This window comes from Pagrus pagrus (assembly GCF_965226575.1).
Source record: "Pagrus pagrus genome assembly, chromosome: 13".
Classification (NCBI taxonomy): domain Eukaryota; kingdom Metazoa; phylum Chordata; class Actinopteri; order Spariformes; family Sparidae; genus Pagrus; species Pagrus pagrus.
In genome coordinates, this window is record NC_140197.1 from 24,764,971 (window position 1) to 24,789,830 (window position 24,860).

At 43.9% G+C, this 24,860-nt stretch overlaps 2 protein-coding genes and 1 long non-coding RNA gene across 4 annotated transcripts in view; 1 reads left to right on the forward strand and 2 right to left on the reverse strand.

Moving 5' to 3' along the window:
• Positions 1 to 3,517: 3,517 nt before the first annotated feature.
• On the reverse strand, positions 3,518 to 10,123 carry LOC311268583. Its single transcript, XR_014623982.1, has 3 exons — positions 9,934 to 10,123; positions 3,906 to 4,033; positions 3,518 to 3,682 (listed from the first exon to the last, which is right to left on the reverse strand). It is a non-coding gene; the product is annotated as an uncharacterized lncRNA (long non-coding RNA).
• A 122-nt stretch (positions 10,124 to 10,245) lies between these two features.
• Positions 10,246 to 14,415, forward strand: gosr2 (golgi SNAP receptor complex member 2). 2 transcript variants are annotated; one of them, XM_084372275.1, is made up of 6 exons: positions 10,246 to 10,391; positions 10,627 to 10,691; positions 11,839 to 11,947; positions 12,471 to 12,603; positions 12,970 to 13,110; positions 13,571 to 14,415. In XM_084372275.1, the coding sequence occupies exons 1-6, from the start codon at positions 10,363 to 10,365 to the stop codon at positions 13,730 to 13,732; spliced, it is 639 nt and encodes a 212-aa protein (XP_084228401.1). In that variant the 5' UTR covers positions 10,246 to 10,362; the 3' UTR covers positions 13,733 to 14,415. The 2 variants fall into 2 exon arrangements, with proteins under 2 accessions (XP_084228401.1, XP_084228402.1); XM_084372276.1 differs by lacking the exon at positions 10,246 to 10,391 and adding an exon at positions 10,462 to 10,530.
• A 969-nt stretch (positions 14,416 to 15,384) lies between these two features.
• gpatch8 (G patch domain containing 8) overlaps positions 15,385 to 24,860 on the reverse strand; it is a 29,699-nt gene continuing 20,223 nt past the window's right edge. Inside the window, 7 exon segments of the mRNA XM_084372273.1 lie at positions 15,385 to 19,978; positions 19,981 to 20,041; positions 20,043 to 20,471; positions 20,803 to 20,933; positions 21,086 to 21,229; positions 21,438 to 21,524; positions 23,940 to 24,007. Coding sequence (XP_084228399.1) covers positions 16,583 to 19,978; positions 19,981 to 20,041; positions 20,043 to 20,471; positions 20,803 to 20,933; positions 21,086 to 21,229; positions 21,438 to 21,524; positions 23,940 to 24,007 — 4,316 coding nt within the window. The 3' untranslated portion in view covers positions 15,385 to 16,582.

The following is a 24,860-nucleotide window of genomic DNA, read 5'->3' on the forward strand; positions in this document are numbered from 1 at the left end:
CAACCGCCAAGTAAAAGGCGAGGGGCGGGTGGCTTGAGGTCACGCTTACAGGTGTTGTGCCTCCAGCCAGCACACCAACCGCGATGACAATCATAATGACGATGATGATGAAGATGATGACTGCTGTCTTGCACAGCGTTTGACCCCTAATTCACCATCAGAAAGTCACATTTGGCTGCCCCGGGATGACGATGAGAGCAGTTTACGTGCTATTATCCGTGAATCATAACTTTCCACTCGTTTGCGCGGCATCAGTGAACCTACAGCACACAGAGGGCCTTTGTACGAGGCATTTATATTGTGTGCTCTGGTGCTTTTGATGTTGCTCTCTAATTACTATGATTACACATTATTATTCCTTATTAGAACATCAACCAGAGAGCCCAAGTATTGCAGTGAATTATGAGACAATTTGAAAATTACTGAGTTTTTATGACCTTAAACATCACATTAAAGGATGAACTGTGTATGGGATTATTGGGGTAAATTATCTCTCGGTGTGATGAGCACACTTGCATGCCTCGGGGGCAGGAATTGCCAATTTTGTGTAACTTATTAGGAAAAACGGTCCTCAGTAGAGCTCTGTCAAGGCCCAACAGTCCCCTTTTGTACTCACACATAGATACCAGTCGTCTAAATACAATCTTTCATCAAGATCGATGCATTGTTCCCTGAGAAATTAACAAAAATGTGGAAAACACTGCCTATCTTGCAATGTTAGAGAAAGTAAGTTCCCATATCCAGATCTCAACCTAAACTTAAAGGGGTCTATCCTGGGCTGAGACCCACCCTCCATCCAAGATTCATGGAAATCTGCTGAGTAGTTTTTGTGCAATCCTGCTGACAAACCAACCAACAATCCAACAGACACAAGTGAAAACAGTCTAACTATCAGATTGTGCAAATGACCCCAAATTCTTACGATATGACGAGGAGTGAATAATTAGAGCTGCAGAAAAAACATGTTTTTTCTTTCTTTCTACATCTATCCTAAAGTTATTGTTTTGCATTCCTAAAATGCAGCAATCATTGTTAAAAATGTATTTTCTTTTAGCACTCAAAATAAACTGAAGGATGAAGTGTTATATGGGTTGAGAATACATTACACCATGAAAAACTTGGCAGAAGAATATTACCAAAAGATGAACGAGACAAAAACACAGACATGATTATTGAGAGTCCTTCTTCTAACTGATAACAAGATATATAGAGATAATAACAATGAGGCATTCATGTTTTTTCGGTTCTTGCTGTGTGAGTAGCGCAATTGTTCTTACTCTTTTGTTCAATTACGGTTACAGACTCTCTCGCCACCTCCCCACACTCGTATTTTGAGTGGATATAATTGCTAGAAAAAAACTAAAACACACAATAAACAAAGTTAAAGATGAATTTCAGATTTTTTTATAGATATTGCAATAATATAATTATCACAAATGCTTTAGACCGCGATAATCGTTATCATGACAGCCCCGTTTTCAACTGATGTGATCTAAGAGACAGTAAAATAATTGGTAGATTCCTTATCGCCTCCTTTAAATGTGAACATGTCTAATTTTTATTTATATGATTTCCTTTTCTTTCCTCTCTTTTATGATTTACTTTTCATTCACTATTAATTTACAGTATATTTTCAGGTTGTTGTCTGTCTGTCTGTCTGTGGTTCATATATTTCAAGTACCGTTCATCCGATCTACTTCACTTTTGGCAGGTTTATTGTTGAGGACCTGAGGAAGTGCAGTGTCGAATATGGTGCGATTTGGACACGCAACACATTCAATATCAATCAATCTTGAATAACAGTGAACACCGCTCTGTGCCATTGCTCTGGCCTCATGGCTCTGTAGACTGAAGCTGGGCTCAAGCCTGATCCCTCTCACGTGATCTCATGGAGATGCAGACATAAACACAGTGAAGATTAGTGTGGTGCAACAACTTGCTGTAGTAACACGTTGCACTGAGAAAAAAAAAACAAAGACAGAGGATGAGTGGGGAGACACGATCAACACAGGTTTTCTATTTTTCAGCTAGAATCGAAGTCAACAGTAGTATGCTAGCTAGCTAACGTTAGCCTCAAGAGCTAGAATGTTTACATGTCAGCTACTCTGGGATGTCTCTCTCATTGTTTGCTGTTGTGGTCCAGCTCAGAAAGAACGGCTGTAATCATCCAGATTTTAAATCATAAGAATATCAAACATGTTTAATATTATCAGGGCGGCCTCGATGAGTGTGTGAACAGTTTAGGGAGGTTCAAGTCTGGATCTGTAAACCCTCACATTACCAGCCGAACAGCATGTTTTGAACAGGCACTAGTTTGATTAAAGGAAATAAAAAGAATTTCAAAAAACAAAACAAAACTGTGGACTGACTGAAAAATAAATTGTCACAAAGCTGAAAACAAGGCTGTTCCTTTGATCCATGCAACAATATGTTTTTGTCTATCTAACAACAGCATCATATTGCCAATACAAACCTTCGTCTGCATCCTTTGCCTCAAAATTAATTTCCCTTCTTGGACAACAAAGTCAACAACTTCACTTCAGTGACACGTAAATGCGTCAGCTGTCTCTCTGGTGTCGGAGGTCAAACAAGTTCACATGTTGTGATTACTGACTCACTATATTAACTCCTCGTATTATAATATGGCGGATCAATATTTAACCTCACTCAACATGAATGCTGTGTTTATAAAAAAGCCTCGTTCTTCTCAGCAGAGCTGTGGGATAAGGAGCTAGAGCGAGAGAGTGGAGTGTGTCGCGGGGAGCAGGGTGGACCGGGGTTGAGATATTGAGGGACATAAAGGAAAAAGATGAGGATGGAAGGATGAGAAGGGATAGTTTGTGGCCCCAGGAGGCCTATCCCCTGCTGCTGCTGTTGTTGTTTTATAATGAACTCCTAAAGCCTTCATTTCCCTCACTACCCTGAGCGGAGGGGGTGCAGCGATGGGGGCTGCTGAGTCCACAGCCGGATTCGCACGCACAAGCCCCGAGGGTGGCTGCTTTGAGCAGGGTGGGGGGTTAGACGGAGCAGGGGTGCAGTGTGCAGTGAGCTCCTGTGTGTGTGTGTGTGTGTGAGACAGTCCTGACAGGAGACAGGTGAGGGCAGAGAGGTTTTTGCATATGTGTGTGTGCATACCTGCCATGTGCACACCTGTGGTCACTTCAGTGGGAGTGATATGTGAATGTTTGTAGTCAGGTTTTCCTGTGCGGGTGTGGGCTACAGTCGGCCTGCTGTATGCTGGAGCTTCCCTCCGTCACCCTGACACACTGAATGACACAGATAATGTAGGGTGACGCTGGCGGTAACACTATCTCTTGTGTCTGCGTCGGCCTGGTTCAGGTAAAGGTTACTATGGGCAACAGTGCACCGTGCTCTGATAGATGAAGATGAATTGGCACACCGGGGTTGAGACATTTTTTTTTTAGATATGTATTATATTTGTGTTGCTTGGCAAAAAGATATTATCCAAAGCAACGTACATAGCTTTCAGGTTTATACATCACTCATTTGTCGGAACAGTAGATGTTAACTGAAGCGTGGACGGCTCGGTAGTAGTTTGCTCAAGGACACAAAGTGTCGTCCCGTCCTGTAATCGGAACCTCTGTGCCCGAGGTGAAACATCTTAACCCTGCAAGACTTCCGCCTCCGAAGAGAAGGTGCTTAGATAGCATCAGTGCTCGGCCTAATCCCCACACCCCGACATGGCACAGAGAGAAAATTAAACGATGAAGAGGATGAGAAGAGCAATGGAGAGGAAAAAAAGAGGGAAAAGAAAGAGAGGGAGACGGAGAGAGTTGTGAATACGGCATGGGGTAGGAATTTGGAATGTGAAATGACTAATGCAATTGCTCAACCCACAACAAGAACATGCACTGCCTAGAGCTACGACAAGGCTGAGTGCATACCTCTATGGGGGGGCTGAGCTCAGAGGTTGGGTGGACGGGGATGGTGGCTGATGAGACGCACGGGTGTAGAGAAGGTGTGCGACGGTCAATTGAGCAGCAACAGCAGGGTTGAAATTGCGGATTCACACCTGAGGACAGAGGAGGAGAAGATCAGAAGATTGTAAGGGTATGAATAGTAATAAACTTTAGACAAACATCAAAACATTTAGGCAGACATTCTTGTAGAATTAAGTAAACTGTAAACTGGCCAAAAATGATTGCCATCTACTCAACCTCATGCCGATGGAACGTCAGGTGAAGTTTCAATGTCCACAAAACATTTCTGGAGCTTCGCAGCAAAACAGCGTTCTCCTAAACAACTGAAGTAGATTGGGACTTGTTTTTAATCCAGGGTAATCCAAGGATCCGGAAGCAATGAGACCCCCAATTGATTTGAATTGATTGAGATACTATTTGCACAATTTTTTTTTTAAATCTTCACTGTTGCTGCTAAGCTAAAAAGGCTAGCGTGCACATTGAGCTCAACTTCGCAACAAGGGTGTAAGTAATATCTTTTCATAACAATTTGGGATCTCGAGGCTTCTGGAGATTTGGATGACTATTATTTGGAGCCATGCTGTGTGTTTGTTTTCGGTTGTTTTTTTATGTTTATGTAATGATTTTATGCTGTGATGCTCCAGAAATGTTTTGTGGACTAAGAAACTTCACCCAACTTTCCATCGGCATTGGGGTGAGTACAAACAGGTTTTCAACAAACTTGTCAAGTGACGGAAAGACAAAAACAGAAAATGGTTTAAAAACGGCTTGATTCTTGACGATGTGGATCACTGCAACAGCAACACAAAGCTTAGCACAGGAGATAGTGTTTGTGACTTGTTTTCACACAGCAGATATGCTGCGAATGGCTCCTGGTATCCCCCTTGACCAGTCCACTGTGAATCCCCCCACTGGGAATCTCTGGGGAGGAGGTTGTTCCCATGCTGCCTCACTGAAGCACCTGCAGCACTAACAGCGGGGTCTACGTTGCAGCCGCTGTGATAGGGCATGATAAGACCTCATCCACCTTCATAACTGACTCCCCGTGCTCGATATATGGCACTTCTCTGCCTTTCTATCAGCTGCAAACACACCCACACTGACCTCCATTACAACCGAAACAAAACTTTCCCAGAGAAACATCGTGCGATGGAGAAAAAACACAGATAAAGAGCAGAGCTATGTGTTCTCTCAGACAGCAACATCTCTCAGAAATAAGTCTGGAATGTCTTCTGTGATTATTTTTGTCATTTCTGCAGCTACACAATTAAACTGTCTGTTGGCTTTGTGTCCTGAAGTGCTCTCACTCATTAAATCATCACTGTCATTAAAGGATTCAAATTCACAATAACGTGCCTTCAAATCTTTTATTATTTGAGCTCCGTGAACTGCACGCTGACTAGCTGACACATACGACTTGATCATGATGGGAGTGTGGTTGAGAGTGGGCGCAGGCTGTGGGTAGGAAGCTGTCAGGCAGGGGAAGCCCAGCGTAGGGCTGTTTGTGTTCCCGTCATCCAACCGCAGGGGTGGACAGCATCTCTCACCCCGAGAGGTCCGGGTGTCACAGGTGGTGTGGCCACAGGGCTGAGTGTGTCTGAGTGTCTGACAGCTGTTTGATCGCTCGATGCTCTTTGAGGTCAGACAAAATAAAGCAGAGAGGCAGAACAAGAGAGGGAAACGCTGAGGCCGACCGCCTTCTCTCGCTGGGAAAGGCTGAAAGCAAATAAGGTGAAAGGACCGCTTCAGGGGCGGGTTTAGAAACTTTTGCGTGCCGTTGTGGGATTTTTGCATCTTTCTACAAACATTTTGCGTCCATTTGTAGTTCTGTTGTGTCTCTTCGTGATGGCATTGCATCATTCTCATTCACATGTGGTCATTCTGAGTTTCTTTGTGTTCATATTACATCTTTCCACAGCCATTTTGCATCCCTTTGTAGTTGTTTTGCATCTTGTGTCATTTTGTGCCTCTTTGTGGTCGTTTTGAGTCTTTTCACAGTTGTTGGCCACCCTTCACGGACATTTTCATCTTTTGACAGCCGTTTTTGCATCACTATGTAGTCATTTTACATCTCTTCTTGTTCACTTTGTGCCTCTTTCTGGTCATTTTGAGTCTTTCAATAGTCATTTGTATCGCTTTGTGGAGATTTTGCATCCTTTGACAACCATTATGCATCCCGTCGTAGTTGTTTCGCATTAATTTGCGGAGATTTTGCAACTTTTGACAGCCATTTTGCATCCCTTTTTGTAGTTGTTTTGTATTCATTTGTGGATTTTTTGCATCTTTCTACAGCCAATTTTCATCCCTTTGAAGTTATTTTGCATCCCTTTGTATTTATTTTTCATCTCTTCCTAGTCATCTTGTGCCTCTTTTCGGTCTTTTTGAGTCTCTTTCTGGTCATTTTGAGTTTTTTCAGTTAGTTGTCTCCCTTTGTAGTGACTTTTTATCTTTTGAAAGCCATTTTGCATCCCATTGTAGTTTTTTTCTTTGTGTTTGTTTTGCATCTCTTCAGGGCCATTTTATGTCTCATCCTAGTTGTTTGGCATTCTTTAGTGGATGTTTTTTCTACAGCCAATTTGCATCCCTTATTTTTCATCCCTTTTTTGCTATTGAGTCCCTCTAGAGTTGTTTTGCATCTCTTTTTGGTCATTTTGAGGTTCTTCGCCTCTTTGTGATATTTTTGGTCTCTTTGTGTTTGTTTAAATTTACAACAAAAAATGTTCCAGTCACTTCACATAGAGGATCGAACACTCACAGGTCAACTACCCCTCACCTTTTCTCTCTGGTGGGGTTGGGGCTGGGGGCTGTGCCACCCCTAGCTCCGCCTCTGGACCCCTTTCCCACCAGGACCCACCGAGACACGGGGGAGGCTGTGAGTTTCTCCTGTCATTTCTCTGACAGGCCCTCATTTGCTTTCATTCAGCGTCTCATCACGGCTTCAAAGACGAGTGGCTCATCTCCCTCGAGGGGGAGTGAGAAGATCAGCGTGCCTCCCAAAAAATGACTGGTATCCAAAAATTGTTGACCCAAGGCGATTTCGCTCCTCATAATTGGCTTCTTCACTCTGTCTGTCTTGGGCAATCATTGGAGAGTTATGGTGTATTATATTGCCTGGAAAACATCATTAAGTGTGTTGCGTAGAAGTGACTCAATAACATGTCATTTTCTCTTGATGAACAAAACAGTGTTATTGAGGGTGGTGGTGGCAGAGTACACTGAGTGCTTTCTTCCTCAATAACTCTGCGGCCATGTTGTCTCACCGGGACAGGGAGACTGATCCAGTGCTAAATTCTGTTTGGTTCCAGCTGGACCCCCCAAAGGAGCAAAGGAAATAGCATTCTTTGACGATCCAGTGAAGCGGCCACACACACACAGACACACACACACACACAAACACACATATATGTATACTTTCCTTTTAAAGCACTTAAGTACAATGTCGAGGTAGCTGTAATTGAATTGAGAATTAAATTTAATGACCTTTTATACATCTCAGAGGGAAATGTTACACTTTTTCTCCAATACATTTATTCGTCAGCTAAATGTACTAGTTGTTCTTCAGATCAAGATTTTATATTTAAAGATGTTTATAAAATAATCAGAGATATAGATTAGACCTACAATACAGTTGTTCAAGCGAGTCATGGCTCATTTTGTGCTTCTGTGTGCATCTTTTAGTATCTTGGGGGCATTTTATGTCTCTTTGTAGTTGTTTTGTTTTAATTTGTGGTTGTTTGGCAGCTGTTCTTGGTCAATTTGCACCTTTTTGTGGTCATTTTTTGTGTCCTTGTGTTAATTTAGCTTTTTTCTGAGTTATTTTATGTCTTTTTTTAATTGTTTTGTGTTACTTTGCATTTCTTCTTGGTCTTTTGTGCCTCTTTCTGATCATTTAAAGTCTCTTAAGGGCCATTTTATATCTATTTCTAGATGTTTTGCATCTCATTAACGGAAGTTATATATTATATATAAATATAAAAATAGTGCTCAAATGGTAATGAATCAATTACAATATTCCAATCATTTATTGTAATAAGCCTACATGATAATTACAACACTCTGAATTGGGCCACCAGGCATAAATAGCATTTTTAGTTTTGATAAGTGAGATAGATGACTTCTTAACAGAGTATGTTTACACTGTGGTATTTCTACTTTAACTTATATAAAAGATCTGAATTATTTTCCACCAGTGTAAAGCGCTAATTCAAAAACGTTTCGAGCAGACAGAACCACAACTTTGCACCATAAATGTGCATTAAACTAGAGCAGTGACTGCATCAAACTAGGTGTAACTACATGTGATCTCTGGGTCAGTCTGAGTGGCGTGATCGTGCTCCACACCTGGAGTCTGGATTCCAGTTTGTGCCCGTGGTGCTCAGGTGTGGAGGAAAACCAGTAAGCTCATCTCATCCTTTCCTCAGGGCTGAAAGATAAACGACAGACAGGGAGAACCCCACGACCTTGACGAAGAGAGAGCGAGGGAGAGAGAGGTAAATGTGTCTCATGTACTGTTTAGAAATGGTTTGAGGGGGGCCTTGTTTCTGCCTTTCCGTACTTCTCCTCTATTCTGCGCAACAGTTAAAGCTGTGCACATCCAACCACTGCCCTGGGGATGTGTTATGACAACCGAAAACGGTGAACAGCGAGAGCAAGAAGTGGCATGAACAGATCTCAAGGCATCTGACATGTGGGGGTGGGTGAAAAGGACCTCTGTTGAGAAGTGTCTAGCCTGAAGATACAACCATCAACTCAAGTACCATCAGGCAGCCGCGGAAAACTGTCTGGGCCGATTTCTGATTGCTGTGCTGAATGAGGTAAACAAACAAACGGGAGCTTGTAACAGCTCACTGCACTTATTAGGTCAAAGGATGCTTGGGTTTTTCTTCGCTTGCTCTTGGTCTCATTGGTTCTTCTCCCCCCTCCCAGTTTGGTAGACAGCGCTGGGATGGAGGGTTGGATCAAGGTGATTGAGATGTGGTTTTGTTAAGGTGCCAGGCAGCGCCCCGGGATGATTTTCCTCACACTAAATCACCAAGAGACTATTGTGAAATGTTCACGGTTTGTTCTGGGAAATACAATCAAGCCACTTTCACACAGTGCTCCTTGACAGGAAACTTCACAAACAACCTGTCTCCTTCCTCAGACATCCTCTCTGAATAGTTTGATATCATTAGTTTTGGTGTCTCTGATTGACCGCAGGCGAGAGGGAGGCTTCTGGACGGACAGACAGGAATATTCTGACACCTATCTGTGGAAAAAGAGGATAGCCTAATTAGACTGAATCAGCCTGAGCTGACAAAAGGTAGCCTCGGGACACTTTTCACAGTCTTTCCTGTCACATGTCTACATGTCAACAGATTATGCTATTTGCTCTCAGAGCTCGTCCTGGTAAGGGGAAAGAGTCTCTGCTATCACACCTGTCAGCTTTTAAGTTTAAGAGAATATCAAATATAATGGAAAATACAGCCTAAAGGATAGATTTAAGTGTGGGAAGTTTAGGAACAATTGAATCACTTGAACTGAAATGTTGATTTGGGATGCAGGATTCAGTGTCTGCATGACATTCAGTGCTAACATTTAGTGTCCTGTTTCATCTTAAAGGGGCAATATGTAGTTTTGGGGAAGGACTTGAATTTTCAAAAAAATGTTAAATTTTTTTTATGCCTTAAACTAAATAAATGAAATCTCTTCGTTTTCATGACTGAACAAACTGAATAAACAAACTGACCTTAAAGGAGAACACAATTTCATTTTACTTTGTGTATATTTGGTGGACCCTGCCAGCTTTCTAGCTTCAAACAGTGTTCTGGAGACCTTATTTCCCTCTTTATTCACTTATGGAAACAATAAATATTTCTGATTTTGTATTATTACCTAAAATTTGGAGTTTGAATTTCTTCTCCAAAACTACATAGTGCCTATTTAATCATGTACCACAGCATGTAGGATTATAAAACCAAGTTAAAATATGCATTTTTATCAGTTTTCTCACCTGCTGGTCTGCTACTTGACACTAGGTGGTGTTTCTTCAGCATTTTGGTGAAAGCTCGTTAATTGAGAAACTATTGTAATCAAAAGAGGGCACTGACTATGATTAGTACCCTTATAACTGCCTTAACCTCACAAGAATTACAGATAAATAGACGATACCGGAAATAAAACCCCAAATACAGATCTCATTTACATTTTCAGGGTCGAAAAATAGAAACAGAGTGAGCCCTCTTCGTTTTTCGCCTCTCTCACGCTGACGCCGCAGCACTTCCGCTTTCCTATTTCCGTACACAAACACTCGTCTGATGACGTGTACGCTCTACTACCGTTAGCTAGCTAGCTAGCTTAGCCGGCTGTCAGAATTAGGGTGTTGTAAACAAGTAACGGTACAAAGCGGAGGGAAACTAAACACCTCAACAAACCGCGGAAGATGGAGACTCTTTACCATCAGACGAACAAGTGAGTGTGTCTGTTTCTTCGGTAACTATGACGACTCTTGGGTAACGTTAGCTAACTTAGCTAATTACCTGCGATTTAACTTTAGCTGTATCTGTAGCAGCATGGGGGGATTATTGATCATTAAAATCGTCAGTTAATGGTTCGTTTATGTTTGTAAACGTTTAAAAATTGCCAGGTTATATTTTGAATGACGTGTCGGTTCCTATCAATTAACGTTATGTTTGTTCTGGATCAGGCAAATCCAGGAGGTCCAGTCTCTTATGGGCAATCTGGAGAAGACGGATCGTCAGTCAGTACACTGTGAGTTGGACATCAGGAGACACTGTTCTGTGTCGAAGTTTAACTATAAGCCCATTTTCCTTTGAATGGTTTCATTCAGTATAGACTCCTTGTTATGGCTGCTCTCATATAATGACAGGAGTGGGGAGGGGGGCGGTGGTGTCTCCCCGCCTGGTTCATTGTTTTCTGCTCTGGGCCAGGCTGGTGCCAGGACAGGAAGAATTAGGGTGGGTGCAGTGACAGAAGCTGGGAGGGCTTCTTCAAGATAATGGTGGGAGCCAGGCAGCAGACAACCCCCCCCACCCCCAGCTTATGACATCAGCTTGTGTTTTAACCCACAGGAGGATGCAGCACACTAAACCTTTATGTTGGTTAATGAGAGAGAGACAATCTACTGATAAATACTAGAGCCTACTTCCTGTTTGATCTTTGGAGCTGATGCCCACAAATGATCAAACACTTCACCTCAAAGATATGAAATGGAGGCAGGATGTTTTAGACTTTAAAAGTAAACTTCATTGTCGAAAATAGAGCAGTGGACTGTAACGGTAAACTATTTGATTATTTTGAAGTACTGTATCCAAAACGTCTTTTCTTCTATAATTGTTAAAAATCAAAGTTTTCCTTTTTGGACATATCGGACAACACATACACGGATACTGATATATCTGTGATCATCGACATCGACCGATACATTGTGACAAAAAATCACATTGTGATGATTTTAACAGATAGTACGACTGTGATTTGATTCACCCATAATGGGAATGATCATTTTTGCAGTGCAGTGTGAATCGTACAGTCCTGGCCTCAGGTTAACCCTGGGTTAACAATCTGTGTGTGAAAAGGGGCAAATTTTTCCCAGGGTCAACTCTTAGCCAAGGGCTAAAGATATGCGGCCTGAAACGCCCTTATTAAATCATTCATCTTTGGTACCCTAAAGAATTGCAGCTTTTCCGATTTGGATATTTGATAATATTTTGATTAATTGTGCAGCCCCGGTAATTTTAAAACAAACGTATTACATTTAACAAGGGTGAGGTTTTACCTAATCATTTGGAATAGATCCAAAAGGAAAATATGATGTAATGTTTTCCTGTAATTATACCAATTGAATCATGTCTCATTTGTATTCTCTCTCTTTCGTGTCCTTCTTTCGTTATTCAAGTGTTAGAGAATGAACTGCAGGCGAGAACCGACCAGATCTTCACTCATTTAGAACGTCTGGAGATCCTGGCCAGCAAGGAACCACCAAACCGCCGCCAGAACGCCAAATTGTGAGTTTGGATTCCCTCATTGGATGGTGACCCGAAAGCGTGAGAGCTGGCAGGGTGAACCATATCTCATAAAGGGTCTGGGAGGGTGGAGAAGATGAGGCAGGCAGCCCTGTCCTGCCCTGTGGCGACGCGGCTCTATGAAAACATTTCCTCAGAAGCCCCGTCATCACCAGCATTCCTGCTGCATTGGGCAAAGATTCATTTCCGAGCTGGGTAAACAGGCCTTAGGGGACATGGCAGCACATCCCATCCTACAGCACCCCTCTGATCTCAGTGGAGCTCCAGTGGGGGCTGAGTGAAGTCAAGGAGGGGGGGGGGGACTGTGAGATTTGAGGGAAAGGAGATATCTTCATCAACCAAGAACAATTATGAATAGTGAGACCTATGTGTAAGATGAGGTGCAGTGACACACTGGCATAAGATGTATCAAGGAGGTGAAGGAGCATCTGTTAAAACAGAGAGAGCGTTTGTCCACTTTGTAACGAGCTTTAATCAATTCACTGTATTCTTTGCTTTCCCTCAGGCGAGTGGATCAGCTTAAGTATGATGTCCAGCACCTTCGGACCGCCCTGCAAAATTTCCAGCACCGACGCTACGCCAGAGAGGCCCAGGACAGAGAGAGGGAGGAGCTCATGAGCCGCACCTTCACGACCAACGTAAGACGGACGATATTATATCGTTATCGCAGAATGAGACTATACAACGTATTAGATTTTGGATATTGGTTAGATAGTGGTATAGGGAAGTGAAGTCGTCAAGTAGTCAATGGGGAGAGAAACTATTTCATCACGTTTGAATTGTGCCATGAATCACACACGATGTCTGTAGACTTTCTAATTATCTACAGTCTTGTACTTGATTAGTTTGATGACAAACTGCAACTTTCTTTAGTTGAAAAATTATCTTTTTAATTGACAAACAGGTAAAAAGGTGACGGTGTTCAGCTCCCTCAGTGTTACATTCAAATGGTCTCAAGCTGAATCATCTGGATTTGAAGAAAAGTGCTTGTTCTTGTTCCACAGGACGCAGATACCTCCATCCCCATAGATGAGACTCTTCAGTTAAACTCCAACTTGCACAACGCACACAGAGGCATGGACGACCTCCTGGGCAGCGGCAGTAGCATCCTCAACGGCATCAGAGATCAAAGATCTACACTGAAGGTAAGAGCATGTGATTGTATAAAAGGCAAGTCAACCATAACAGAGAAAAAACTTCCCTTTCTATTTTTTTAGGATAAATTAACCAGTAAAGCTAAAAATTCAGTTTCCTGACCCGGTTTCTGGTCTCCACAGTGATCACAATAGTCTCATTGTTAGTGTGCATATGCTCAGTTAGAGGGTGAGTCTGTGTTTCCAGGGAGGAGATGGTCTTCCTGGTTTTGCTTCAGGCCTCCTCTTATCAGGGTGTGTCTGTTGATCGGCACTTGTAGCCCGGTTGTCTAGCCATGGGAAACTTCTGACGGAGCGGCGCGTCAGGGAGGGTGTTGGCAACTCCCAAAATCAGATGAATTAGTGTGGATAATTGCATTGTTGTCATGTAATGCCTGAGTTTTCCCAAAACATCGTGTACGCGAGGCTGTGATCAGTGCTGATGACATGGCTCTGTTTGGTCTCCACACAGGGGACCCACAAGAAGATGCTGGACGTGGCCAACATGTTAGGGCTGTCGAACACAGTGATGAGGCTGATAGAAAGACGAGCCACCCAGGACAAGTTCATCATGATCGGAGGCATGCTGCTGACCTGCGTCTTCATGTTCCTGGTAATCAGATACCTGGGCTGACCACCTCTAATCCATCCATCCATCCACATCGGTGGTTTTTTTTGATCAGTCGTGGACATCTCTGCAGCACATCGTCATCCCTCATGATATGAAGAGTGGCAGAATTTTTAACATCAGATTTAAGTGATTTTTATAAATGGTGCCATTGCAGTTTGTTTTCCACAAATGTAAATGGTTGAAGACCTTAATTACAGACAGTATTTTATTCCACTTGAAGCTCCGACAGAGCGTTGAACTTTCTGATCGTAGGTCTGCTGCTTTCCTCAGATTGCTGCCACTCATCCGTAATCTAATCAAAACCACTCGGAAACTGTAAATCCCTCTTGTGACTGTACCCAAATGGCTTTTTAAAAGTACTTATACAAACTGATCTTTGCTTTTGCCTCCAGTGAAAACCTGTTTGTTTCACTCCTTCATTTGTCAGTAATGTGTCGTCAGTGTCATTCTGCCTTGATAAGCGTTGTTCATAGAGAAATAGACGTACTACTGTGCATATACTCATTCAAATTAATTTAGTTTTATGTGTAGCTGATTTTACACACCAGCTACAAACAGGATGGCAACAAGGATCTGTTCAGAAAACAGCAGTTATTTTGTAATTGTTCTCCATTTACTCTGCTTTGGTCGAGTCTCACTATGTGAGTGACTTCATTCAATTAATAGAATAAAACATGTTGAATTTCCTTGGTATATCTTCATCAAATGACTGCTGGTTAACAAAGTCCAGTTCTAACTGATATTATGAAGAGCTTTTCCTTTCTGTTAGCAGCTAGGTGTGTCAGCTCTCCTGTTGATTCATTTTTATGGATTTGCTGCTTTCACAAGTCTGTTCAAGGAAACTAGGGCACCATCTAGTGTTTGATATTCAACAGTGACCTCTGCAGGGATTGCTTGACTTTCCCCAGTCAAGTGAAGTGATGCTGATGTTTTATTCCCTCCACCAAGGAGGTTATGTTTTCATTTGTGTCTGTTTGTTGGTTGGTTTGTCAGCAGGGTTACACAAAAACAACTGAGAAGATTTACACAAAACTTGGATGGAGGATGTGTCTCAGCACAGAACAGAGCCTCATAACTTTTGGTGCAGATTCGGATAAAGGGACGGATCCAGGGGTTTATCCCACCGTAAACATATTTGGGAATTTCTCAGGGAATACTTCATGGATCATGATGTAAAAAAATTAGGCGTATTTAGGTGGCTGGTATCTATGAGCGGGTACAATTTGGCATGGTTCCTAAATGGTCAATTTAAATTATAGGTGGTTTAAAAGTTAAAGTAACGCAGGGCTACCAAGTTTGATACTGGATTAGGATTGAGTTAATTAAAGGCGACTGAGTTTATAAAGTGTCAAAAAATTGTGAAAAACCCAAAGCGACACCATCCAATTGCTTCTTTTGTCCAATCAAAAGGTCCATAACCCAAAAGACTCTTCTTTAACTATCATTAATAACAAAGACAAAGAGCAAATCCTAACATTAAAGAGGCTGGAACTGAAAATGTTTAACCTTTTCACTTGAATTATGACTAAAAATTATGAATTTTCTTTCAATCTAACCGTTGCAGCTCTACTTGAGACTGCAGAGTGCTCAGAGGATTTTAATATTTACATGTGAATTTCATTAACCCAACATATGAAAGAAAAAAAAAAAAGACATGAACTCAAGATTTTATTTGCTGAAACAGTAAGTTTTTAAAAAATACAGAGTTGCTACTGTTTGACAGATCACTATTCCTTTGCCATCCCGGCTGAGATGGGAATTTAGAAACAACCTTGATAAAATACATACATGTAGCCACCTTCCTTCCACCCTTGGAGTTCTGCGTTTTTCCAATGCCTGTCTTAAACCTCTAGAATGTTAATAGGTTAATCTACAGCAGTTTTATTTACAAAATTACACAAAAAGCAAAACACAGCCCTTCTTTTGAAGAGCATTTTGGAAAATAATTTAAAAACAGAAAAATACAATTATTGCAGTATACTACAATCTTATTGTTACATGATGCAAGCGCATCATCTCGATGTACAGATTTCAGTGCAATTCGTTCAGGCGTACCCTCACCACAGGTAACATGAGCTTTGCCTCAGAGCATCGGGGTGTTAGGACCCCTACATCACATCTCCCCTCGCTTAAAGAGGGGGTTCCTATGTGACAATGTCATACCGATTTGGACACCACAGCTGTAATTTCACATGGTCATCATTGGTGGGATTCTTCACATTACACACTGATATATGTACAAGGTACTGCATTACAAAATATTTGAGACCAAGGATCCAATAGAGGGCAAGTAGTCATACGAGAACATAAAGAGTATCAGTAATTATGAAACAAGGTTACTTTACAGAATCGAAGAGCGATGCCACGTTCTTCTCCTGACACGATTCTGCTTTTAGTTTCAGCCATTACGTCTCTTTGGCTGCCGAAATGAGCAAAAAATATAAACCGTGAGAAGAATAATATTTTTAAGTTGAAAAACAGAAAAACACTTCCAGTGGTTTCTTTGACTCATCGTTCAAAAACAAATGGGTGGTGGAATATAAACCAATGTCTTGAGGAAGTCTGTAAATCTACACCCTGTTTTAAAAATTCAGGTCAAAACACAGAGAAAAAAAACCCTCACATGAGCCAGAACAAAATGTTAGTGTCAGATTTGACCCTCACACAGGCAGCACCACTTTGTGGCTACAACTTACTGCGCTGTGTAGGCCAGTAAAATGGTGGTTTGATGACAGCTTCCTGTCTCACTGCCTGCAAAGACTTCATCTGAAAACCCTAAACCAAGCCGGTCGGGTTAAGTCTTCTCTCCAGTGGTTAGGTGCTGAGACTATACTCCTCCACTTGTATCATCACTCAAGAGCCGTGGTTAGGTGGGTGTTGGAGGTCCTGTCCTGAGAAGATTGGGTGTAGCAGTGGGTGGAGTTGGAGAGCTGCTGCTGCGGCAGCCTGTGACGGCCGAGGTGTAAAGAGTGTGGGGTAGAGGGCTGTGTGTGGTACGTGGTGGAGGGCTAAGGGGGTGTGGTGAAGCGCTGAAGCTGGGATGATGTGTATAGGCTGACCAGAGAGGAAGGCTGTCGGGTGGGCAGGAATCAGCCCAGCGTGTCCGAGTGAGTGTCCCAGAGAGTGACCAAGAGAGTGGCCCAGAGGAGACAGGGAGATGGGGGTAAGGTGGTGCTGGGGAATGTGGTGTACCTGGGCCAGCTGGGCATGTGCAGGGTGTGGGTGGTGTTGGTGTGCTGGGTGGAGGCCCATGGCTGCAGCAGTGGCAGCGTGGTGCTGCAGAATGGCGTGCTGCACTGTGGTGATGGACGTGCCGGAGGCTACAGACACAGGCTGCTGAATGTGGATCTGCTGCAGGGCTGGAGGAGGTGGAGCTGGGGCCAAGTTGGCTGCAGCTGCAGCGGCGGCTGCTGCTGCAGCAGCGGAGGGAAATGTCTTCACCTGTTTGGCCAGAAGCTGCTGCTGGATGTGCTGCTGTGCAGCCTGCTGCAGTTTGCTGTATTTCTCCATCTCCTCTGGTGTGAACGTGATGGGCTGACTCTCCAGAGGAGCCAGTCCGTCCTCCTCCGCCTCCATGCCCTCCTCCTCCAGGGTGGGAGGTGGGTAAGCAGGGTAGGCATGCATCTGAGGCTGCTGTTGCTGCATTTCTGGCATGAGGGACTCCATCATGGGGTTCTGTGACGGGTCCTGTCCTGTTTCTGCTTGGTACTGGGGCATCATCATGGAAGGCTCCTGTTCAAACAAAGGCCGGGGCTCTTGGTGCACCTGGGCTTCTATAGCGGGCTGCGGAGTCTCCTCTGGCACCACTGTGCTCTGTGGGACCTCCTCCACCTTCTGGACTGGTGGAGCTGGAGGTGGTGGTGGAGGGGGGAACTCCCTGATAGGCTCTACCAGGATAACCTCTGCCTCAGCCTCAGAGGCCTTCCCTGCTCCTGATTTCTCTCCCTCATCAGGTCTTGTTAGGGGGATCACTGGTTTCTTTCCTGCCTGCAGCTTACCAAAGAGTGGCAGCATGGCTTTGCTTCCCAGGGTCGGGGGTAGTTTGGGACCAAAGTAACCCTGTGGTGGGTCCTTAATCTTAAGCCCAGATTTTGTTCCTGTGGCAGAGTCATCAGAGCTCTTTTTAGACTGAACCTTCTCCAGCAGCTGGCGTGCAGTCAGGCTGTTCTTCTGTTCCCCTGCATCTCGGGAGCTCCCTGGCCTCAGACCCTGCGAGCTGGATGAATGTGAGTTGCGGTTAAGGCCTCGTGATGAAGATGAACGTGGAGACTGTGAGCGGTAGATGCGAGAGCGGTTGAAGTCTCTGCGGTGTGTGTCACTGTCCGCTCGACTCCTAGCACCTCGTCGGCGCGGAGAGCCTTTGGTGGAGCTGGAGGAGCGGCTGGCGGAGCTGTGGCTGCGGCTGTAGCTGCGCCTCCAGGATCTGGCACTGGTGCTGCGGCTCCAGCTACTAGAGCTTCTTGAGCTGCTCCTGTGGTGCCGCCGGTGCCTCTTCCTGCGACTGTAGCTGCGTGAACGTGAGCGGGAGTCTTCTGAGGAGGACGAGGAGTATTGATGTCTCCTGGATCGTCTACGTCCTCGGCTTCCTCTCCGCTCATACTCAGAGTCTGATGAACGCTTGGAGCGCCTCCGTCTGCGACCCTCGGTGCTGTAATCACTGTAGCTGTCTGAGTAGCTGCGGCTGCGGTGGCTGTAGGCACTGCTGCCTGCTGAGGAGCGCTCAGAGCTGCTGGAGTACGAGTGACTACGGGAGTTTTGGCCTCGATGGCGCCGACGACTGCTGCCCCGTCTTTCCCCCCGTCTCGATGAACGGCTGCAGGACCGCCCTGATTCCTCACTATGGTGGCGGCGTTGTTCTCGAGGACTTGACCTATGATGACGTGACCGCTGAGTCTTAGTGCCTCCTTCTTCTTCACTCTCACTGCTGGGAGGTCGACCAGGACCAGGACTCTTTTGGGCTGAGGTGGAGCAGGAGGCACTTTGAGGTGCACTGGAGTCCGTCTTTTGTCTCTTGCTGCCGCTGTGCTCCTCTGAGGAGTTGGTCTTGTCAGTCCCTTTTCCGGCTCCTCCTTCCTCTGCTCCAGACTTGCAAGGCACTTCCTTCGTAGCACGTTTCCTCTTGCCCGGTTCTGATCCTGTACTTCCTGTCGCTCCTCCCCCAGCAGTTGTCAGTTGGACAGAGGAAGCAACAGTTTTATCTTCTGACTTTGGTTTTGCCTTTTCCTTCTCATCACCTGTTGCCTCGTCGTGATCCGGAGCTTTATTTTTACTCTTCTTCCGTTTGTGTTTTTTCTTCTTTTTGGGCTTCTCTTGCGTTGCCTCAGTTTCTCCCTCTGCGTCTTCTTTTGCACCTTTTTCTTTTCCTTTGCGTTTTGAGTGCTTCGAAGACTTCTTGTGCTTCTTCTTTTTCTTTTTTTTCTTGGCACTACTGCCACCAGTTGCAAGTTTTTGCTCATCACCTTCTGTTTGGCCAGTCTCTCCCTTCGTCACTGGCTTGTCTTTGTCAGCGCTGGTCCCAGGTTTAGTAGTTGTGTCTACTTCAGCTGTGGGGGCAGCTGCCTCTTGCCCCTTGTCATCAGACTCTTCACAGGGCTTCGGGGACTTTGTTGCTTTCCCTCCACGCACTCCTTTGTTGCGGGACAGCTTGAAGTCAAAATAGAGAGGGTTACAGCTGTAAGACAGAGAAGGTTGAGCTTTTGTAAATTCGAGGAGCTCAGAGGGCCACTGCAGGGTTGTGCTCTCATCTTTGCTCAGAACTGGGAAGAAGGGACCTGTGGGGATTTTAGGACCCGAGTTTGTATCTGGAGTTTCCTGTGCGCTCTCTGCTTTTTGTGTAGGTGAAGTGGGTACCACGGGAACTGAATCAGCAGCACATGAAGGGACATCCTCCGTCTTTACTTTAGGTGATGGAGGGGTTGTGTCTGTGTCAGGGGGTGAGGTGACAGTTTGTTCTTTCTCAGTCTTGCACTCCGTAACGTCGGGCTCCGTCTGTTCAGAACTATCTTCAACCTTTTTCTCCTCCTGCGCCTCTTCCTCGTCTTCCTCTTCTTTGCTCGGACACTGATCAGTGGCCTTCATAAACAGCAAAAATTGGAAGTGGGGCTTTACCCGACAGTGGGCTGGAGGTATATAGTGATAGTACTGAGGCTCCTGTCCAGCATATCCTTCCTCTTTTTTCATCATCATCTTCAGTTTGTTGAGAGTGGAGGCTAGAGAGGCTCCGTCATCAGGCTGCTGCGCCTCCTCTGTCCCTGCCACAACACTTTCTCCTCCTTCACCACCACCTCCTCCTCCTCCTCCTCCTCCTCCTCCTCCTGCTCCTGCTCCTGCTCCTGCATCACCTCCCTTAGGGCTGTCTGTGCTGCAGCCAGATGTCTCGTCTTGCCCTCCAACCTTCTCTCCCTCCTGGCCCTCCTCCTCCTCCATAGCCTCCTCTCCGTGATCAGCAAACACCGCTGCTGCTGTCTCAAGCTTTACTGGGGCTTTCTTGGCAAAAGAGAAGGACACGCTGACTTTGGATGCACTGCTCGAGGTCGGGGAGGATGAGGGGTTCTTCCCCAGAGAGAAGCTGATGGTCGGACCTGGTCTTGGGGAGCCTTGTCCTGTTTTTTCTACCGGTGAATCTTCCCGGGTATCGTCTGTCATAGTTGTGTTTTCAGGTGTTATGATGTCACCATCTTCTACCTTCTCTCCATCCACGGCAACTGTGGTAGTTTTGAACATAGGCCCACTTCCTGGAGTACTGAAACATAAAAGCATGATAATGTGATGTAAATGTTTCTGACAGAAGTGACAGTTTAACAGAATAATCAAATGTTTGTTTTTGTTTGTTCATCATTACAAAGGGCTTGACAGGCTCCTGATAGTCTTCAGTATCAGGATTCAGTTTTATCATTTTAAAGAGGCTTGGAAACATGCACTCCAGACAAGACAAACATGTTTTTACGATGTGGTCTTTGTCTGGCCTAACAGGTTGCACGACAATCCCTTAACACACAGACATGCAATTGTACTACCATCAGATATAGTTTGAAATCCAGCCAGCAGAGGGCACTCGGGGAATAAACTCTTACCGGTCTTGTTGTTTCCTCTGCTCAGCCAGCTCATGCAATCTGCGCAGCATCTTTTCCTGCTTCTTTCCATCTTTCCGGGAACGTGAGGACACATTGCGAGCAAACTCTCTCTGCTTCAGCTCTTTAAGCCTCTGCAACACACAAGAGCAAAACGATGACACGCCAGGAAAGAACAAAACACGTCAGGATCTCTTCTCGTGCAGTTAAAAAGACAGACGCTTCCCTCATGTTTTAACACAAAACAGATCTCCCATCAAGAGTGCAAATTGGAAATTACAAGTACCTGCTTGTGAGCGTGGTCATAGGAGTTAATGTGGTTGTCAAACTCCTGGTGTTTGGTATACTGTTTGTCACATAGCTCACAGTAGAAATTGGCTCTCAGGTCCTCCAGAGCCTTTGCAATTGCTTTCTCCTTTTCCATCTGGTCCTGTTGTTAATGAGACAAGAGACGCACAAGAATGAGTGACTGAATCAGTTCAGTGTTCAACGAGTAGAGGAAGACACTTGATCACAGTAACTACAGTCTTCTGTTTCCGTCCAAACAGACGCATTTACCACGGCAGTCCTGCTACTAGGGCTACAGGGGACATAACCAACACAAATAATCAGAATGACACAAAACTGAAGGACATCACCTTGTATTTTTGCCGCAGTTCCTCTGTGTCCTCTTTCTCCACTTCGAGCACTCTTCTCTTCTCTGTGGCATCCTCTGCATAGTCCAGCTACAAGCACAGACACAGCAGTTACAGCACTCACACAAAACAAAAGCACCCCTGAATCAACGAGAGCATTTCAGATTCATCTTAGAGGCCACAAGCTGTTATGCTGTTGGCACATATGGGCTACTGGGGTTATGATTGGCCAGTTTGCTATTGCTTGTGTTTTCTTCTATATGATTCAGATGGTGACAGATTGTTTAAGTCCAATGGAAATCTCATTAGCCATCCCTTTATGGAGTAAAATAATGTCGATGCGTTTTTTTTAAATCCATTGTTAATAGTTTTGTTTTATTAAAAAGGAAGAATAACTGTCTTTGGTGAAATATCCAAAATGCTCCTATAGATAAGTTCTCCACCATCATTAAAACAAACAGAAATATAGAATAAGTTTCTCTCTTGTGGCTTCTGATTTTTTCCTCAAAGAAGAAACACAGGACACATGATTTACAGAGCAGATATGTATGCTGTAGCTGACAAAAGAATTTTAAATTTCAGTTATACTTTAATACTAAAGTCATCATGGATTGTGCCAGCACATCAGTGTGGAAGTAAACAGCCTCCTGAAGGCAGATGAATGACATGCAGCCATAATTGTGAAGGTCAAATGCAAATTACTACAGGAGCTACAGGAGCTGTGTAATCAGTGGCATTCAGCAGGCAGCAGATTTGAAGTAGACACGTCTGACCAACTTGTGTTACCTTCTCTTATACCATTTTTAAACCACAATTAGACCACAGATCTGCAACAGACATCTCGACAAACCACTTTTGCATGAACTATGATTTTTGCAAACGATCGCTCTCTGGCTAAAGCATTCACTAGAGCGAAGGGAACTAGCCCATACCATGAGTCTTCTTTGCTGGCCGATTTGCATTGGCACCTATTCATTCATTCTGCTAATGTCCTCCTGGCATCCAACTGCACTCAGATTTGTCTGTCAGACTGCCAGTTGGTAAAGCTTGATTGATAACTTCAGAGAATGTTTTTGCTGCCGCTGAGCTTTACATGACTCCTGCTGGAACTTGGCACTGTGCATGATGCTCTTTGGCTCACGTAACGATTTTCTGCCATGGAAATGTATTTGAAGCACCCAATGATTCTTCCACAGACTGTGTGGATGTCAGCGGTTGAGACCAAGAACAGATTTTTTAAAAATATTCTATAAGCTTCACCATTTTGTAATTCGTCTTTGTGCCAAGTGGCCCACAAGTTTGAGGCTGAACTGCTGTTGGATGGAGTTGTTTCCACTGAACAGAAACAAAACTTGCACTTCATCACAAGGGTTCAAAATGAGTGTACATTTGGCAAACTAACCTGCTTCATACAGAGCTTGACCTATTTATTTGCTAGCTGATGTTATCTGTTGATATTGGCCCCAAAGACCTATTGTACAGGTTTATATGTTTGCCAATATGCACCAATTAGAAATGTTTTGTTTTTAAGAGATTATAATGCAGAAATGCTTGGAATAATCTATAATTATTAAATTCCCAGTAAAGTTTGTTGTTTCAGTGCACTGATGTTTGTTAATCTGTAAAATATGTAGCTTTTGTGTCCGATGCAAAAAATGAGTGTATATTACCTCATGTATTGATATTGGAATAATTCACTCCCTTCTAACAGTAATGGCAGAAAAGAAATCCAGTATCCGTCAGTCTCTTGGTCTATATCTGTATCATGCTGAGAGCTACTGAGATCTTGAATATTAGCCTCATGACCAATGGCTGTTATGACATGCCATCACTTTCTTCTAAATTTATATTTAGTTATAGCAGCAATGGCTGTTGTTCAAGTTCCTTCGTTTCATTTCAGCAAAAAAACAAAACGGTTCACTGCTGATATGGATACATATTATCAGTAATCAAGGAGATCCATACTCAGAAACAATATTCATTTGCAGAAAAAATGAAAATCTTAGTGTAAAATTGAGAATAACCAGTGATGGAATGTAACCAAGAACAATTTACTCGAGTTTTGTACTCAAGTACAATTTTGAGGTACTTTACTTGAGTATTTCCTTTTTTTTCCTCAACTTTACCCTTTAAATCCACTACATTTATTTGCTAACTTTAGTTACTAGTTTCTTTGCAAATAAGCATTATTCAGTGTTGATTGGCTGATCAGATCATGTTGTGGGCAAGACACTGAGTGAGACCACAGGCAGAGAAGATGCTGCACCGGAGCCAAAGCATTTAAATTAATTTATTTTATCTGCAATTGGACACAAAAAACACGCATACTGATAATCGGAAAAAGGTGACCGGTTTTAATAATCTGCCAGGCAGATAACTGATCTATCTCCAACATGTTGGGCCACAGAACGAAACTAGAACATTTAAAAACAGCCTGAAGCTTTCTACCATGCCCCCATTAAGAACATAAATTAATGATAGGAATTAAAATGAACATCATCATACCTCCATCTCCATCCGTCCCATCCCCATGACATCATATTTGAGGATGATGGGCACAGGGTCGGTGCGTCCTGAGGGAGAAGAGACAGAGAGAGGACTCTGTGAGCTTTTGAGACTGTGACGGAGGGCCAGCTCGGAGACAGCCTGCTTTTAGAGCATAGGGTGCTGGGGTTAGAGAATTTTTGCCTTGAAGTGCAAAGAGACCAGAAAGCTACAGTGAACCAAACACCAGCCATTCTCACAGCTTACTGCAGCCACCAAGTACAGATCACTTTATCTTATCTAGCCTTCCTGTTACATTTGATCTGGCTGCTGATTTCCATTTTAAATGAGTCAAATTAGCTGCAATTTCTGTATATCTGGAGAATTATATGAAGTCAAGGGCATCAAGGTTGTTCAGCACTAAGTCTTATTAGAGAAAGACTGTCAGCTTTAAGCAAATCTGTTTCCATATCTTTTTTGAGTGTATTTGAAGCACCCACCACCCCTCCTCCATCCGTTCTTTGCTGCAGTCCTGTTAAACCAGAATGCCAAGTTTATCAAGGACGCTACAGCTTGAGGGGATGTGTGGTGGTGTGTGTGTGTGTGTGAAGGGAGTTGCAACAGGCCTGCGCAGCTGCTGCCACTGCGACATCCTCCATGAGGGGAACAAAAAACCTCCCAATATTATCTAAGGCCGATTGCATCATCTCTTTCTGAAATGTCTGCAGGCTGGCTGACCCTTGCAAGCCCCTTCCACTGTCCTGAGGTCCAAATCTGTTCCCTTGTCCCAGGCCCCCTTCCTCATCATGACACGGAGCGGAAAGATTATTTTCCTCTGTCTACTTAAGCTATGTTATGTAAGCTGTGAAAAGAGCTAGATCGGAAGGAAATTAACTGTAGAAAAATAAACAAACCAAAGACAACCAAAAAAAAAACAAAAAA

Bases quoted from the DNA above. Each gene is read 5' to 3' on its own strand.
- gosr2 (XM_084372275.1), top strand. From the start codon at position 10,363: ATGGAGACTCTTTACCATCAGACGAACAA. The intron at 11,948-12,470 runs GTGAGTTTGGAT...GCTTTCCCTCAG, and splicing joins CGCCGCCAGAACGCCAAATT to GCGAGTGGATCAGCTTAAGT. The intron at 12,604-12,969 runs GTAAGACGGACG...CTTGTTCCACAG, and splicing joins GCCGCACCTTCACGACCAAC to GACGCAGATACCTCCATCCC.